Here is an 18,220-nt window from a genome sequence, read left to right as displayed (position 1 = left end):
TAAAGACCATTTCCCAACAGGTTGTTAAACACCTTCACTGCCAATATTACTACAGCTGTATCATAAAACATCTGGCCAAGGATTCTGATGCACAGAATATAAAAAGATGACTAAACATATTTTGATAGTACAACTGGGTTAATACTTTATATAAAATAAAGCATGTGGAACTTCCAAATACAAACATTTCCAAGTAACAAGAGGTTATGAACTAAATCTTGAATGTCTATTGAGCAACTCACCTTTTTTACATGGCTTTGGTGGCACAACAGGACCAGGCTCTATGTTGTCATAAAAGTTACTCATGGCTTTCGGATCAAAGTTTCCTGTTAGGATATATATATATATATATACATATATTAAAAACAGAAAATAATTTCCTCTTCAGAGTACGAGCCAAGTATTTGACCGTTTATGCACTGGAGGTTTCATGCTGGACTACATATGCTGGAGTTTTAGTCGTGGCAGGTTGCCCCTCCTCTTCCTGCACCCACACGGGGGAGCATTTGGCTCATCTGCCCCAGATTTGTGCTCCTGCATGGGAGCTGGGGCAGTGAAGTTCCCAGTGCATAAATGGTCTTTAAGAGATAATGCAAGTTACTAGTATAAGTATGTGTACAACATGACAGATGTTTAGTAGCCACAATCCTTTCCAGGCTTCATTTGTACCTTTCCTCCCACAGCATCTCAAAAAGCTCCACTGTCATAGAAGCCGCATATTTAGGGTAAGAGAAGCTGTGGCAGCCTTTTAACTTAAGGCATACCAAGACACAGCTCTGACAGAATCAGCTTCTGCATTCCTTTGACTAGCAGTAAATACCAATCCAATACATTTTAACCCATAATTCCTTCACGGTGCAGTAAGTTCTCACTGCTCTACTCCCGACCATTTTATTATCATAAAACATTTGTGAAACAGTTTAGGCTGATAGACTGTGACTGAACTGCGGTCACCTGTTGAGTTTCACAACAAGTTTGGGTTCAGAATCGGGAACTCATTGTACTAACTTAACACTACATGGCACACTATCCTACATATAACTGACACATTTTTCAAAGAATCTTTAATTCTGACACATTTTTCAAAGAATCTTTTTAATTCTGTATCCTCAGAAAAGACAGAACTATAGTATAGCTGCATGCATTCAAATAAACAGTTTCAAAATGAAGATAATTAAAGTATATGCCTCTAGACTGCAGGAGGTCAATTTCTTTTTGAGTACAGTCAACATTTATCTGGAGCTGTCTGTTCATGCCTCTCAATCTGGTCATCTCTTCAGGCTAGTAAGAGAGAACCAAATATAGGAATGGAAGAAAAGTTAGCATAACAATGTTTCATTTAAAGTGTACACACAACAGTAGAGTAATTAAAAATCCATTAATTTCACAGTTGCCTCCCTTGTGTCAAAGCACATGCAATTATACAGCACAAAATGGAAGTAGGATCATACTCCTAGGTAGCACAGAAGTCAGCCACAGGTTTCAATTATTGCAGCAATCAATTAAACTCGTCCTAAAGAAATTCACAATTTACAAAATGCAAAATCTGAGTCAATTATTTTAATTGGTCTTGTCAATTTAAATCCAACAGAAAAATTTCCAAAGTTTCTTAGAAGAAACAATGACAGTTAAAACAAGTTTTATGCATGGTTATTCATTAGGATGAATAAAGTAACCTGTGCATAAAATATTTTATGAAGATAGAATTTATTTTAAGGCAGAGAATAGATTTACCTTCTATCAGTATATTCAGCCAATGCTTAGATTGGTTTTCAGAGGTGAATTGAACAAGTATTTCTCATTAGAAAGGAAGAGTTGCAACAACTAGTTTGAATATTGAGAGACAAGACCTCAAAAATACTTCACTAGAGATGACAGCTTTGCAAATTTTAAACTTTCAGATCCCATATTTAGTCTTCAGTGCCTATTCTCCCCCCTTTCTTGCCAATATTGGGTCATAAACTGCACCCGCACTTCAATTCAAGGGTTGTTTTTCCATTGTTGCTGAGATTCAAAGGACTTGTTCTGTAAGTAGAACAGTCTTCCGCTCACAGATGGTGCCCCAGATTCCATCCACCTACCCTCCCAGTTATCATTCCCAATATTCATCTTTGTTGTTCCAGAGGGCCCCTGGACACTTAAGTGGCGGGGCTCTGCAAAAGGCTACAGTGGAAAGCAAGCATTAAAAACAAAAACATTGCACAATGAAGTTCTCCTTTCAACTGAGTCATGGTACCTTTCCAACTTAAGGGCTGTGGTTATATAAGCTAGTTGATAAAACTGCAGACAGCAACAAAGGAAATTTTCAACTTGATAAAAACGCTATGGAGATATGTAGACTACGAGCTGTATAAGCGCAGCTCTTAAGTTACCTCAACACTCAGAAAACTGGGTTTTCCTGATACCACAAACTCCCCCCCCCTCAGCAACTCCTGAGTATGGGAACAAGATTGGATGAGACTGGTGAATTGAACCTTAGTCATCAGTATGTAAAATGACAGGCTCCATTTTAAAAGGTGGTACATGAGTTATCCACATGGCCAAACAAAGAAATAAAGATTTCAGTTTAAAACTGATTACTTACCGTTGGGATTGAGGTTGTACAGCTCACTCTCCTAAGCCGCCTTTGCATAAGGTCGTGCTCCATACCATTCACTTCAGATTTAAGCTTCTCAAGCTCCTCATTTTCAAGCTTCAGTCCCTTTGCTAATCTCTCCTTCCTTGCACGTTGATGTAGCAGCAAGGCTAGTACATTATAGGGAACAAAGTCAGGGCAAAGCAGAAAACAGAGACGCCTAACCTAGAGCTTGGGAAGTATAATCAGGTATCTTTGGGGGGGGGGACCCACAAAAACAGTGTAGAACATCATGACAGCTGAATTACAACTGCAGATGTAACTTTGGTCAACCATAACAATATTATTTCAGACAGTAACTTAAAAGATATTGCCAATAACTGGCTTTTTTGTCTACTCAAAATAAAAAGGTACTTGTACAAGGCAAAAACATCTTGGGAGGAAATGTTAAAAAGGCCCAATTCCTAAGAGAAGGTTTAAAAGTTACAAGTCAGTTTTGTGCTGCCTCTGCTAGAGGCAGCCCAGACTGACTTGTAACTTTTAAACCTTCTCTTAGGAATTGGGTCACTTGATACCATGGAAGGTACTATTATAGCAAATGCAGTCTTGTCATAACAGTTGCTTTTATCTTTTGTAAAAGCAGCTTTAATATACAAGATTACAATGTCATCAATGGACCAATACAGAACACTAATAACTTATAAGAACAGGATAGACAGTTACTAGTCACCAAAATCTTCATATACAAAAATGACGATCCCTTCCTTAATTTTAGAATAGCAGTTTTGCCATTCAGCCTAATGCCCTCTGTTCATAGTAGTCTCTCTGCAATACCTGTACCTTCAAAAATATTTCCAAAAATATTTCAGGCTTTCTGGGGAAGAAATTTACACTCTACAAGCAGATAAGCTGTTGACTATATGGCAGGAAGTTCAAGAGGAAAACACCCTTCTGTGCATAGAAATTATTGAACATTTTCTACCCTGGTCTCTCTATCCAGCCTCCATCATTTCATTCTAAGGGCATCTTCCAACAAGGAGATTTTTCCTCCATACTGTTCTAGAAAAGCAGGACAGTACTAGCTGTCTTAAGGGGGAATTAAGGCCTTCCGTTACCAGCCAGCTGGATGGCACCCAGGCCCCCTGCAGGTCAGATGTGGCAGACAGCAGGATGGGAATCCCTTCCACTTTCTGCCAGCTGCATTATCTTGCCAGGAGGATGGTAAGAGGGGAAAAAGAGACAGCGCTTACCACACAAACAAAAACACACCACCAAGCCATTCACTTCTTCTATTCCTATCCATCTCATCTTGGTCTATACCTGGATTATACTGCTCACAAGGTTACTGATCTTCTACATCTCACGACACAGGAATTTAGAAGAGAATGCAATGGACATGCACATGCACACATTGTCCACAAAATGTAAGACTCTCCATGAACACGTAATAAAAAACCCTGTACCTAGAAAGTCACCTATCTCCTACTGTAACTTGATCCCTGCTGTTCTCTAGGTATACACTTACCCCTAAAGTTAAAGCATATATCATATTTGTAGACTTCTTCATACATACAACTTCTCTGATTGTGGCGAAAGCACAGCCTTGTAAGAACTGAAGGTACATGTTCCCTCTGTTGCTCCTCCCCTTTACTGTCTTCTGAGGTTTGACTGAAAAGTTTGAATGTGGGTTTCACTATCATCCTATAATCTATCTCTGACTCGAAGGGATAGGTGGATGAATGGGGCCACAGAGACCCTCTGCATTTAAATGAACATGCCTCAGTTCAATTCATATTACATCCTTAAGCAGTAAGGAACAAGATGGAGGGAAAAGAGTAGATACAACAGAATCTATATGTATAATTTTATTATTAATGATGATATTTGATTGAACTAAGGCTATCTTGTATCCTGAGAATCTCTGGGACGTCAAGCCAGTCACAACTGCAGAACTGATTTCTGAAGTATCTCAATTTTCACTTTAGAAAACAAAATCTTCTATAATTTAGTCTCAAGACATATAAAAATCCTAGACTGGCTGAAACATTTTTTTCAAGGAGTTCAAAACCTTTGCCCATCTTTAGGATCAAGGGCAACAATACATCAGTGCCAGTAAAATTGGGCCAGCCATATTCTACTTCACAGGGTTGTTGCAAGGACAATGTTAAGGAAGACAGAACTTTGACCGCCACCCCGAGTTTCTTGAAGAAAGGGCAAATAAAAACATACTGAATAAACAGACACTCAAGGTGGCTGTGAAAACTAAGTGGCTAATTTATGTGGAAGACCCTCCATCTCAAACCTCCATATGAGGGCCATGAGCGGAATGGCAGCAAAAGATTCTGCCTGATCTCCTGGCTGTGGACAAGCAGGGAATCAAACCTGGCTCTCCAGATTAGAAGCCACCGACTACACCATGCTGGCTTAAAAAAAAATACTTTCAATCTCTTGAAGCATCTAACTAAAAATATATTCACATCAGACACATCCAATTAAAATGTACAATACATTATTTCCTTAAATAGCTTTGTTGTATACATAATGTAGCTTACTGTTTTGTTAGAAAATTACTATCACATAGAACAATCTTTCCTATGAAAACTGATAGAGATTATCCAGCTAGAACTTTAAAAGATTTTATAAACCCTGCAGAACAATCCACTATTATGCACACCCTATTCTCCTGTATCCTACTTTACTGAGACGATTGTGTATATTTCACAATGCATACCAAACCATTAAGCAAACTGGTTTTAGAGACTGTAAAACAGGCCCAGGCCACTAGAGACCAAAAATACCTACATAATGCAAATTCATGCACAGTAAAAAAAATTAGTAATTAGTCAACATGTTTTCTTCCATGCAAAAGTTTTGCTAATTCATTTTAACAGTACACAGATTTATTTATTATATATTTCAATGCCACCCTTCAGTGAGATGATACTATGTATGATGTGATGTGACATGTGGGGGTGGCCCAGCATTCTTAATTTCACAACAGCAAAAATTACTCTAGGATAACATGCAGCAGAGTCATTTCAATCCCATCTACTCCCATTCTATCTTCCCAGTTCTGTGTAGAGGTGTGCAAAAAATCCCCAAAATTGTATTTTTCAGGTTTGGGTATACTGAACTTTAAAAACACAGGTATTGCCAGTACGGTTCTTGGATTCAGTAAATATTCAGGAAACTGAATTTTTGGGGGTTCTGTTGTATGTGGATCATTCTTAGCCATGGTCCCCCATAGAGTATAATGGAGAATTGATCCAGGGTTATCTAAAGCCTTGGGGGGGGGGGGCTGTTGTTTTGAGGTAGAGGCACCAAATTCTCAGTACATCTGTTCATGTCTCTCCTCAACTCCCCCAAGTTTCAAAAAGATTGGACAAGGGGTCCAATTGGACAAAGGGTCCAACTTTATGCCCCCCCAGAAGGTATCCCCATCCTTCACTGAATTCAATGGAAGGGTGGAAAAGACATTTATTTGTTTGTTTATAACCTACCCCCCCTGGCAATAATGGCTTGGAGCAGGTTACAACATGTTATATAAAATAATACATAAAAATGGCAGTTAAAAATGCAATATTTGATTTTTAGATTGCCCCTCCCTGCTAGCAGATTCAGGGTGATTAACAACATAAAAACCCACAAGTACAAAGTTTAAACCTTAAAGACAGTAAAATAAGTTATCTATACAACAGAATAAATGCTCCAATCGTTCATTGAAGGGGCTATAAAATTCAATCAGTCCCAATTCCAAATTTGAATGGTGGGGAAGCAAAGGAGGGAGAAGGGGGCACATATCAATGTTATTTATTGCCTTAAATGCATTCTGTAAGCTATGAGTTCACCTGGAAGGTATTTAAAGGGACTGCAATCCCTTTAAATTCTCATTAAATTCAAATCTAGCCATCCTGAAAATCTATATTGGTCTGAAAGAAAAGCCAGAAAATACCATTTATTAAAATACAATGTTATTCCGTTTGGATACACTGAATGCATACCCCCTAGTAGTTCCATGTCAGTGGCTTTAAAAACATCAATCGATCTCACTGTTTAAGTACAATGCATTGGTCAGTCTACATCATCACAACACATTATGCTGACGCAGCAGCTGCTGGACTCCATAAAATACTTTTCACCTTGTTTTGCATCTGGAAAGCCCCCGAAAGGCGCTATATAGAACTATACACTTATTCTATCTCCTGTCTCAAAGGAGAATATGATGGGCGTCATTCAACAAGATTCTCTCTTTTTTGCTCTCTCTCTCTGCCTCAGATTAGCATCTGCATCATATGGATTTACAGGGATATTGCTGGGAATATAATCAAATAATAATCATAGAATCAGAGTTGGAAGGGATCTCCAGGGTCATCAAGGCCCACCCCTTGCAGAAAACAGGAAATTCACAACTACATAATGTATGTGAACTGCTATGATCACATGAAAATACTATGTAGACATGACTATATAATTAGACAGAAATCTAGAAGATTCCAGCAGACAGCCGTGCTTTAGCAGTGCTACATGCAATGTATTATGAACCAAGTTTATGCAAAAATAATGACATTTCAACAATATTTTAGGTTTGGAAAACTTATTTTAGTGGCCCAAGCTTTTATGGTGCATCATAGTACAATAATAAAATCTTTTTGAAAACAGCAGCAGCTTGCAGGTCTATAAATATACCTTGAATATAGGCATAGTCATCTGATCCAGAACTGGAACTCCTCTGGTATTTATGGCTTCCTCTTTCACCTCCAGATCCTGGTACAACTGAAATGGGCTGAATAGGCTCTGGTGCTGCAGAACGCTCTTCTTGGTCCACTAAATTTAAGAGGTTCTCAGCTGGTGCTCGACCTACTGTAATCTTAAAAACTGCAGGATTTGGCTGAGATACCATTACCCGGGGTGACTGTGTAAGTGCACCAGTAGGTCCAGCGGGTTGCGTGTATGTTATATACACAGGATTAACACTATAAGGAGGTTTGGGCTGACCCGACATGCTTCTGGAAGGAGAACTTGAAGGAGGAGTAGCAGGTGCATACAGTGGGTGCTGGTTTCGTTGGGTTGGTTGGTTACTTATAGGCGAAGGGCTCCTATTCATTGAAGCCCCAGGTCGTTGTGGTGGCTCAACTGTAATTTCTATCTTGTTCATGGAGCCTTTGGATAAGCTAGGTCCACCATATGGGAGATAAGATACTGAATGTCCACCTTGTTTTTGATAAGTCTGGGGCGTTTGTTGATATGGGTGGGGTAGCACTGTTGAAGGACTAGGTGGCATAAATACATGAGAACTCTGATGTCCTAACTGGGGAGGTTGAACTTGATGCTGAGGTGAACCAAACGGAGAGGGGCATTGAGAAGTAGGTGGTGATCGAAAAGGTGACTGAGGAATCTGGGGCTGTTTCGGAGAATACTGAGAAGGCTGATAGTTCTGTTGATGTGGATACACAGGTAACGGATGTGGACTATAATGTGGGACTGGACCTTGTGGTGCTGAGTGCCACTGTGTATTTTGTGTGGGAGTTTGTCGTCCTGAAGAACTTTGAGATGTCTGTCTAATATACAGAGACCCAGGATTACCGTAAGGATTACTTGGAATCGGGGGGAGAATTTGTAGAGCTCTGGGTACAGTCTGTCCAGAGGGCAGATTCTGAGACACTGTAACAGTTATTGGATTTGTGCTATACCGAGGTATGTGCATATACGGAGGAGGAGGAGGGCCTTGCATAGCAGATGTATTCATTCCAGGCTGTATGGAAGAAGGTTGTTGAGGTGGCTGAGGAGGAGGAGTAGCTGCATTTCTATTCTGGTCATTCATAAAAAATGGATTGTAGTTGGGAGAAGCTGTCACAACGGCTGGAGCAGAATGTGGTTCTTGAACTAAGCATATCAGTTGTTTACCTGTGGTGCGCTGTGGATCAATATGTCCATCGCTTGAACTATGTACCAGTGTACGACCACCATTAAGTTGAGCTCCATCCCCTCCATGATAGCTGGCATGAGGATGGATGCCCAGGTTAATATGCAGAAGGCGATTCCTGTTCATTCGCGTGTCATCTGGGCTGTGGTATTCCATATACAAGTATTTGTTACTCTCTTGTGCAAGAACTCGACAACAAGCATCAACGTTGTTGTTGTGCTGGTAATAAGAAATTGCACATATTAAATTATGTTACTAACTCTCAAAAGCTATATAACATAACTGTACATAAAATGTGATCTCAACATTTAGCAAGAATTGCTAGGTTTAGCAAGAATTTTTATTACATTTTACTTAGCGTTGCCACCCTAAGATTTAAAAGTTCAGCCTATTATTCTTATGATGCTGATTAAACTTTTGTGAGTAAATAGAACAATGTCATCAGAGTAAAACCACTATCTTTCAAGAGGCAATATGCACATGCCACAATCAGGTACCATCTTAGAAGATGCACCTGTTTAAGAAAATGATTACTTCTAAAATTACACTTTCAACTCAGTTTGTTTAAGCAACTATATTTAAGTAAAGAAGTTTTAAAAAATTTGGTATCTGATAACTAATTACAAGTTGTCTTAACTAATCAGTCCACTAAATGCTACATTTAGAAAATACAACGGTATTTTCTGGATACCATGGGTTTGACTCTTGAAATACGTGAGAAATGATTCTTGCTTTAATAAGGAAAAGATATAGCTCAAAAAATTATATTTAATAATATTATAAGTCAAAGTGAAATAATATCATTTTCATAAATTTTCTCCTTGCATTCATTACTTTGCAGTTGGGTCCAGGCTACATTTTTCGCTAATGAAAAGGATGTAATAATTCCTACCAGTTTCCTCCTCCTGCTGCTGCAGATCTTGATCTGCCTCTTATGGTGTTCCTGAGAGTCTGTGTCCCAGGAACAGCATGTCAGCTTGCGTGGAGGGTGGGGAGAACATTCTGTTTCACTTACAGATGTGTCTTAAGTGAGGGGGAAATTCATTCTGGATCTCACCTCTGGGTTAAAAAAATGCACTTAAATTCAGCACATTAATTTATTTCACTTTTGTGACACCAAAACTGTAGAATACATTCCATGAGGAGAATAATCTGTTCCCCTCTATCATTGCCTTCCTCTAGCAAGTGAAGACTTTTTTGTTTCATTTGCCTTATAGGCTCGTCTTCTGGCCACATATACATGTATGTTGTTAAGTGGATTTTAATACCTTTTAAACTGATTGGTGGGATACAATTTATTTAAAATATTTGTAAGAAATGTTCAGCTATAGCCTACTCCTGTCTCTAAGATGCGTCACCAAGTTTAGAACACCTCTTTTCCCTCTTCATAAGTTATCTGGGTAAAAAAATGCTAACCATACTTCAATTTATGAGTCAAGTCAGAACAGCAAGAATGGAGAGAAGAACAATAAGAATTTAAACTGCCTGGGGCATCTGTACTAGCAAGAAAAAAGGTGTCCTAATCAAAATACATCTACAGAAACATGTCAGAAGAAATGTACTACAGCAGGTGTTTAACACATTCGTTGTGCTCTGAAATTTCTAGAACTCATCTATATCTTTTGCAAACTGTGGTATTCATTGTGTTCAGTTTTGTTGCTAACAAAGTACTATATTTTGCCATGTCTGCATTTGAATACTCTGTTACTACAGTAAGTGGCGTTTGATTCTTTTTGTGGGCATCATAACAGCTAACCACTGGGTTATCCCCAATGGTTTACTTCATGTTTCTTACAATAACTTTCTGAAATATAGACGTTTGGAACATTTTTGTGGGATTGCCAAAAGTAAATTAAGTCTCATGATCTCCTGAATACTTTGGCTAAAGACCAAATACTGTTTATGAAGCTTACAGGCTAGTTAAAGAAGTTCCAAGTACCTTCCTGAAAAATATTCCAATTTCATTCAAATTCATCATTAGTTGAGCCAAAATCCACAGACATTCATAAATTCTAAAGACTTCTCAGTAATGAGGCAAAATAGAGAGAATCATACTCACCTTCATGGCCCATTACAAGTGAAGACCACAAGACCACAAACTCAAGTCCAACTTGTAATGGGCTCCCTGCCATAGAGCCTGCTCTGCTTCTCTTTTCCCTCCCCCAAGAAAATCCACTCTTGTGAAGGAGAAATCAGAAAAAGGGAAAGCACACTGGTGGTAACAGAAGTCTTACGGGCATTTTAAAGGCCATTCACAGGCAGTCATTGCCTCTGGGATGCCAGCAGTAGTAGTTCAGCAGACAAGGAAGTGTCCTACAAAGCCTCTGCTTTTGCTAGCTAGGCCTGAGTAAGTCTGGGAAGAGAAAGGGATTTAATAAGAAGGGCTGATTGGGAGTGCCTTCATGCCTTCTTGGCAACAAAGTCAGTTTTTCTCCCTAGAGATAGAAAGCATGGAATAACCAAACAGATGAGGAAAATATTAGGAAGGAAATATTATTCATAATTTTGATGAATAAGAACATAGGTAACAGATTTTTTTAGCCATCTATTAGTATGGTGGTAAATATAAAACAGTAACAACGATGACCCTTTTATAGTAAAGGGCCACAAGAACTCATTTCTAATTATGCACTTCCAGAAAATATAAATATTTACTTTTTATTACAATATTTTGCTAATTTGATTAGCAGTGGGATGCGTGTGTTTGAAAACATATCAGATTTGTGTCTTCTGAACAGCTAAAAGTTGGTCATCTTTTTGTAGAGGCCCCAAAGAATCAGGCCCAGCTCCTTCAGTCCTTCCATGGATGTAAAATCAACTACAAAAGGAACTCTTCTGCCTTAACTTTAAAAGCAGTAGGCACTTACATTTAAGCAGTTTGCCCTAAGAAAGATATGTTAAAGTTTTACTTACATTAGGTGGGAAGCAATGCTACCAGAAAAAGAAGTAAAAATAAGGACCAGACAATTCAACGTGACAATCTTACTATTCTCAAACATCAAGCATGTCAAAAATCCTTTATTATTCTTGGAGTGACTGTTATCTTTTCAGAATTCTACCAGCTTGCTGTGTTTGACAAAGCTGGTTATCTTCAACTCTATCTAAAAACCAAAACATGTAGCTCAAGCAACTGAAAAAGCTCCTGCTTCTCATGAGCAGTGGTACATTTCCCCCTGTGCTTGAGAAGCTATAAAAATACATTTTCCTCTCGCTAAAGCAAATGGGGCAGGCTGTCATTAAAGGCTATTCAGGAGCTTCAGTTGGGACAAAGAAGAACGGGAAGACTGCTATTGAGCACCAGTTACTGACAACACATCTCACCAATTCAGAGACCTGCACGGGGTGTCTGCTTCCAGGCACTAAGAGCTGTTTTTAAACATTTAAGGTCCTAAACAGTCTGAGACCAAGGAACTTAGAGAACCACTGGTTCCTAGATTAATCCTAGATTAATCTGTGCTTGACGTAGTGCTTCTGCAGTAAAGTGGTCATTGTAGTGGCATCACAGTAATGGAATACCCTCTCCACAGATAACTGCCTGGAACCTAACCCGTCCCAGGCATGGAGAAAAATATTTCTTTTCCTCATGCTTTTCATTTACTATGATGGGTGGGTATCTATTTATTATTTGTAGAATCTTGTTTATACATCTTGTACTTCCCTGCTTACTGTTATTTTTCAGGTTGGTTGAGATGTTTGTGTATGTTTTAATTATTAAGTTATAATTTTAACAGTGTTTCTAATGAGGTAGTTGAAATCAGTTATTTAATATTTTTAATGCTAAGGAAACACGGAAACCTTCGAAGAGAAACAGAGACACATCAAATGGCTAAGTGACGTTTTCACAGCTAATCTTCAGAGCAGTATTTCATTATATTTTAGCATAAAATATCTGATTCTTTAACAAATCTTTAGGAAACTATTTCAATGGGTGCCTTTTTATTAGTAAAGTTTATTCTATAGGCAATAACTTAAGTTAGTGAAAAATCTCAGTTGAGCTCAATCTGGGAGAAAGACAGCTGCGTGTAGTGTAACCAAAGCAAATGCTTAAGGTTTTAAATCCCCTTGATAAGAATGCTCCTGGCCTTTAAATGGTCTTAGAAATGCCTATTTTCTTTTGGATTATAAACCATGTGTCTATTATTTTTCACTGCACTTCATGTCTCCTTATGTTCCTCTTTGGGGAATTCTACTTTGCTTGAAAATAAGCATAACAAGTCATAGTTAAAATAAATCAAATTTAGAAGACTATATTCAATAAAAAAACAAAGTTGCACTTACCTGTAACTATTGTTCACTGAGTATATTCTGTGCAGGCTTAAGAAGGCCTGTCATCTGAGAGGTCTTACAACTAAAAGCCTCCAGGGGGTATTGTGCACTGGAATCAGAAGCTTCTTCCTGCCTAAGGATCATGCACTCCTGCAATGTCTCCCTATCCTCTGTACCTCTAAAGCCCGAGCACACAGTGGGGCAAGAGGGAGGGTATGTGTACCTGCACATAAGATACTAAATGAACAATAGTTACAAGTAAGCGCAACTGTTTTCATCATCGATCTTCTGTGCAGTCCCACATGGGGATACTAGCAAGCTACTCACCAGGCATTAGGGCATGCTCTTTTCACTTCAACAGCGAATGAAGAATTGGCTTGCCCCTGGAGCCTCACATCTCGCTTGCAGATCCAACGCGTAGTGATGTACAAATGTGTCTGCCAAAGACCAGGTGGCAGCTCTGCAGATCTCCATCAAAGGCACTCAATCCAGGAAAGCTGAGGAAAAAGCCATTGCCCTAGTGGAACTGGCATGAATGTTTAATAGGCATGGCAATCTAGTCCTATCATAACACTTCCTAATGGTCCTGACGATCCATTGGGACAGGGTTTGAGTTTATGCTCTCCTACTTCCCTCAGGGCCTTAAAACAAACAGGGCACTGTCCTTGCAAAACTCCATGCAAAAATAATCATGCCCTCCTAACATCATAATGCAATAAACAGTCATTCTCAGGGCTTGGTGAAGGAAAAACTATGGGCAAAACAATATCTTGGGATAAATGCAAGCTAAAAACTACCTTAGGAGGAAACCTAAAACTAGGATGAAAGATCACCCTTTCAGGAAAGAACTTCAAAAACAAGGGATCTATCTAAGAGCTGTTACCTCTTTCACTCTCCTGGCTGAGGTAACAGCTACTAAGAAATACATCTTAACAGAAAGTTCAACCAAAGAAAAGCAGGCAAAGGTTCAAAGGCTTGAGCATTAACTGTGTTAACACAACACATAGGGACCATTGAGGCACTAAGGGATCCCTGGGAGGGCAGAGATTACCTAAGAGCCAGCTTGGTATAGTGGTTAAGAGCAGCGGTCCCTACTCTGGAGAACTGGGTTTGAAACCCCACTCCTCCACATGTAGCCAGCTAAGTAACCTTGGGCCAGTCACAGTTCTCAGAGCTCTCTCAGCCTCACCTACCCTACAGGGTGTCTGTTGTGGGGAGTGGAATACTACACAATTGTAAGCTACTTTGAGACTCCTTTGGGTAGTGAAAATCAGGGTACAAAAATAAATAGCTTCTAACTCCTTAATAAATCTCTTAGACAGATGATGGGAGAAAACTGATCCTCCCTAAATGCCTTGGTGACAGCAAAAGAAGAAGAAAATGCTACGAAGAATGCAAAGAAGAAAACACTAGGTCCTTAGCTTTCAGGTGTAATATATAATTGAATATGACTTGCAAAGATGTATTGTGTCTTTCTCACTATACCTCCTTACTAAACTAGGAGGTCTCAGTATTAGGCTTGCATGCCTGCAGGAGAACATCAATAACCTCCTGTGACAGACTGCACTTTTAAAAGTTTGGAAGTGCTGTACAAGCAGTAAAGGACTGTGAATTGTTAATTCTTCACAGAGCTAGGGAGTCTTGAGTGATAAGTTGTTCCAAGATACCTGATTGGTTAGCATTGATTAGAGCTGAATAAGGAGGAAAATTCATTCGGAATTCAGCCCTGACAGAGCTATTTAATACAGACAGGAGAGCAAAGGAAAGTTGGCAAGGATTAGTGGGTAGTTAGACAGAGACTCCCATAGAGACCAGGGAAAGGATACAGATCAACAGAGAGAAGAAAATTCCCTACCCATTCAGAAAGAGTTAGCTTTGAAGAATGAAGATCCCTGGTTTGGTATGTTTAGAAACTGCCTGTAGAAATCTTAAAGAGTCCAATAAATTGTACCCTCTGAGTTAATGGCGATTTATCCCAATTTACCAGGTATACTAATCTTTAACAGCTCTCCAAGAAAAGAGTGCAGTGACTCAATAATTGGCCCTTGGAATCTATCAGTAGTAACTAATAAGTAAGGGAATATATGGTAACTCTGCAAATGGAGATAAACAATAACTGGGGCTAAATACTTAAGAGACTGCATCAAAGGGTAGGCCAGTGTCTTGAAACACTTGTTCTCCACATGAAAAGCCTAGGAACTTGTGATGCTGAGAGTGGACAGAAACATGAAAATAATCATCCTTCAAATCAATAATGATGAACCAACAATTTAATTTTAATATTTGTAAAATTGAAGAAATGGACACTGTTTGGAACTTTGAACATGAAGAAAAACATTTAATTTCCTGAGGTCTAAAATGTGTCTAACTTCCCCATATTTTTTATTTACTAGGCATATATGAGAAAAGAAACCCTCCAATGCCTGAAATACAGTAACTCCCTTGATGTTACCCTTGTCAGTTAAGGAGATCAAAGCCTGGGCAAGACCATGGGTATTTGGTTGGATTCCCTGAAATGTAAAGGGGGAACAGACAAATTCTAATCTATAACCAAATCTAATTATGGACATTTGTTACAGGCAATAGCCTTTTAGGATATAACAAAGATTCAAGTGGATAGTTGTGATGGTCTGAAGCAGCAGTACAAATTTAGAGTCCAGTTGCACCTTTAAGACCAACAAAACTTTAAAGGTGCCACTAGACTCTAACAAACTGAGTCAGCCTACTCCCAAACTTAACTGGGGTTGGAAATGATCCTATGCAGAAGGATTACTTTTGGGATGAAATTGCCTCTGTGGAAAACAGCAGTTGCTGATTTGACCTAAGTCAATTGGAACTCTTACTTCTATGGTAACTGTGTTGTGGGGTAAATGGCTTAATGGTTAGGATACTGAGTCTCCAAGGGGCCAAAAAATGGCAGTCCCTTTGATGCAGATGCCAGGATTGTCGCAGAAAGGATCTGTGTTTAAACTGGGATGAGGATGAATGCAAAACTCCTAGGGACTTAGTTGTTTGCTTGTTCTTCTTTATCAGAGAAAGCATCTCATCCATCTTGGAAGAGAAGAAAGTAAAACCTTCAAAAGGTAAGTCTTCAGCTTCAGGCCTGGTCTCCATAGGCAGTGTCATTGATCTTAAACATATGTAGAACCTGAGTACAGTGGAGCTCACCATGGCCCACAGTCGAATCCACAGAATGCCATCCTGCATTAATCTGCTGCTTTAAAAGTTCAATGGCCTCTGTATACAGAACTTTTAGCAAGGGAATGCTTATCTTCCAGCAGGAGTTCCAAGAATGGAAGAACTGATAACCTGTCATAATAGTTTCATAGCTGGCATTTTTGAAACTTAAGGCTACTGAAGAATATAATATTTGATCTAGGGAGTGGAGTAGTAGACCTGATGGCCCTTGTAACTAAGGAGGATGGCAGAAGATGAGTTGTCAAATAATTAAATAGCTTGTTTGATCTTACAAAATGTTCTACCTTTTTGGAGGTAGGCTGAAGGAATGCAGGTTTCTGCCACATTTCCTGTGTGAGGTCCTCAAGGCCTTCCAACAACAGGCAAGTAATAATCCCTGGAGACCCAAAACTGAAGCAGAATTTTATCTTTGGGTTTGTGCTCTGAGGTAATGACTTCTATCTCAAGAGACCATGCAAATCATCTGGTCTCCAAACATTCAGAGATCCTCTTGCCTAGGCTCACATCCAATGTTGCATTAGATCCAATGGATTCAATTGTTGTTTCTTCTCCTCTTACAGCAAAAATAGGAGAACTGTGCAAGATGGTCACTGTGCAACATGGGCACATATGATAATACCTAATGAAGATAATTTAACCACATCCCTGGTGCTTGCAAAGTTTTGTTCCCATTCTTCCAAATATCCTGACATCATTTAAAGATGCGGCCATCACATTGGTGGTTGGGGCCACAGAACCATGGTCATTTGTTCCAGATCGGACTCATGTGGAACCTGGTCATGTGGTAAGACAATATCCTCACCCTCAACAGAGATAAAAATGGGTGGAGACCTCAGAGATGGGGTCCTGAGCTTCTCTTGCAAGGTTGGCATTGGTTCAGAAATGCAGATTTTATCTTGCCTTTTTAGCTAGAGGCTTAGAAGAGGCATGATAAGCCCAAGGGGAACACAATTGAGATTTGATCTGCTGAGACAGGGATCTGGGAGGTAAAGCCGAACTCGTTGGTTCTGAAGACATGGAATTAGAAGCTTTCTCTAGGGCCAACCTGGATAAGAACTCTGAGGCTTTAAGAGCTTTCTCCAGTAACACTGCTTTAAATTTCAATACCCTGTTTCCCTGAACTTTAGGGCTGAAGTATTGGCAGGCCTTACATGAGGCGACACTATGCCCTTCACCTAAACAGAACAGACAAAGTTTATGTTCATCTGTTTGAGTCATCTTTGCTCCACATTGAGCGCACTTCTTGAAAAGAGCCTTCTGAGCCATGGAAGGAACCCAGAAGCTGAAGTAGCTTCAACATCTTCAGACAAAATCATCTGCACTGTAGCAGGAAACTGCAGAAACATCTTTCCTTCAGCAGCAAACAAGGAACTGAGGGTGCTGCTATGCAGGAGTACATAGTCCTTGGGAGGAAACAAGCTTCTGATTTCAGTGTGCAGCACCCCCTGGAGGCCTTCAATTGTAAAGACCTATCCGATGGCACACCTGCTCACGCATGTGGGACTGCACAGAAGACTGATGAAGAACAAAGTTGTGCTATGTACATTTAAAAAAAATAAAAGTTTTGTCTCAACACCTACCTGAAGCATACACTGAGACACCACAACTTCAGGAATTTCAGGGAAACGTTGCCGGAGGTCATGAAGTACCTGCATGTCAAGTTGCTGGCTGCCCTGCGCCATGCCAGACTGATGTTATTCCCAAGCTTCTCAGGAAACAGTAGTCAACAGGCCTCCAAGTGGTTATGATCTTCTGATGCTTCAGACATTGTCTATAAATATATAGTGAAATAAGAAGTCATTAGATAATTCTACAAATGTGAACATATAAATATTAGCATAATAATATCTTTATGCACTTATGTTTTCATAAGACACTTTGTTTTAAGGGCAGAGGAAAATAATTATGTATGTATGTATGTATGTATGTATGTATGTATGTATGTATGTATGTATGTATGTATGTATGTATGTATGTATGTATGTATGTATGTATGTATTTAACCCACACTTTTGAAATGATCAGGGCAGGTAACCACAGCAAAATCCACACAAATCCACACAAAAATCTTTCTACTCCTCCTCCTTGAGGTGAGGCTAGCTGTTTTGGTGGATATCAATGTGAGCCTCAACGATATGCCCCAGTGGAATAGCTCCGACTTACAGGTCTTGTGGAACGGATTAAGGTCCTGCAGGGTCCTGATCTCTCCCAGGAGCTTGTTCCACCAGGCTGAGGCCAGGGTCAATTTTACCTCCTTC

General features: G+C 39.5%; 1 protein-coding gene across 7 annotated transcripts in view; it reads right to left on the bottom strand.

Moving 5' to 3' along the window:
• Positions 1-18,220, bottom strand: part of TAB3 (TGF-beta activated kinase 1 (MAP3K7) binding protein 3) — a 36,001-nt gene that overhangs the window by 5,733 nt on the left and 12,048 nt on the right. For 2 of the 7 annotated variants that reach the window (XM_077342945.1, XM_077342946.1), the window contains exons 2-6: positions 17,543-17,733; positions 7,262-8,717; positions 2,585-2,745; positions 1,188-1,281; positions 243-326 (exon numbers count right to left, since the gene is read on the bottom strand). In XM_077342945.1, coding sequence (XP_077199060.1) covers positions 243-326; positions 1,188-1,281; positions 2,585-2,745; positions 7,262-8,717; positions 17,543-17,644 — 1,897 coding nt within the window. In that variant the 5' untranslated portion in view covers positions 17,645-17,733. Of the gene's footprint in view, positions 1-242; positions 327-1,187; positions 1,282-2,584; positions 2,746-7,261; positions 8,718-13,091; positions 17,523-17,542; positions 17,735-18,220 lie in introns of those variants that run through there. The other 5 variants (XM_077342948.1, XM_077342951.1, XM_077342950.1 and 2 more) reach the window with 5 other exon arrangements.

The sequence above is a fragment of the Paroedura picta genome, chromosome 6, assembly GCF_049243985.1.
Source record: "Paroedura picta isolate Pp20150507F chromosome 6, Ppicta_v3.0, whole genome shotgun sequence".
In the NCBI taxonomy this organism is placed as follows: domain Eukaryota; kingdom Metazoa; phylum Chordata; class Lepidosauria; order Squamata; family Gekkonidae; genus Paroedura; species Paroedura picta.
Note: the sequence above shows the minus strand (reverse complement) of the source record. Positions and strands in the feature narration are given on the sequence as shown.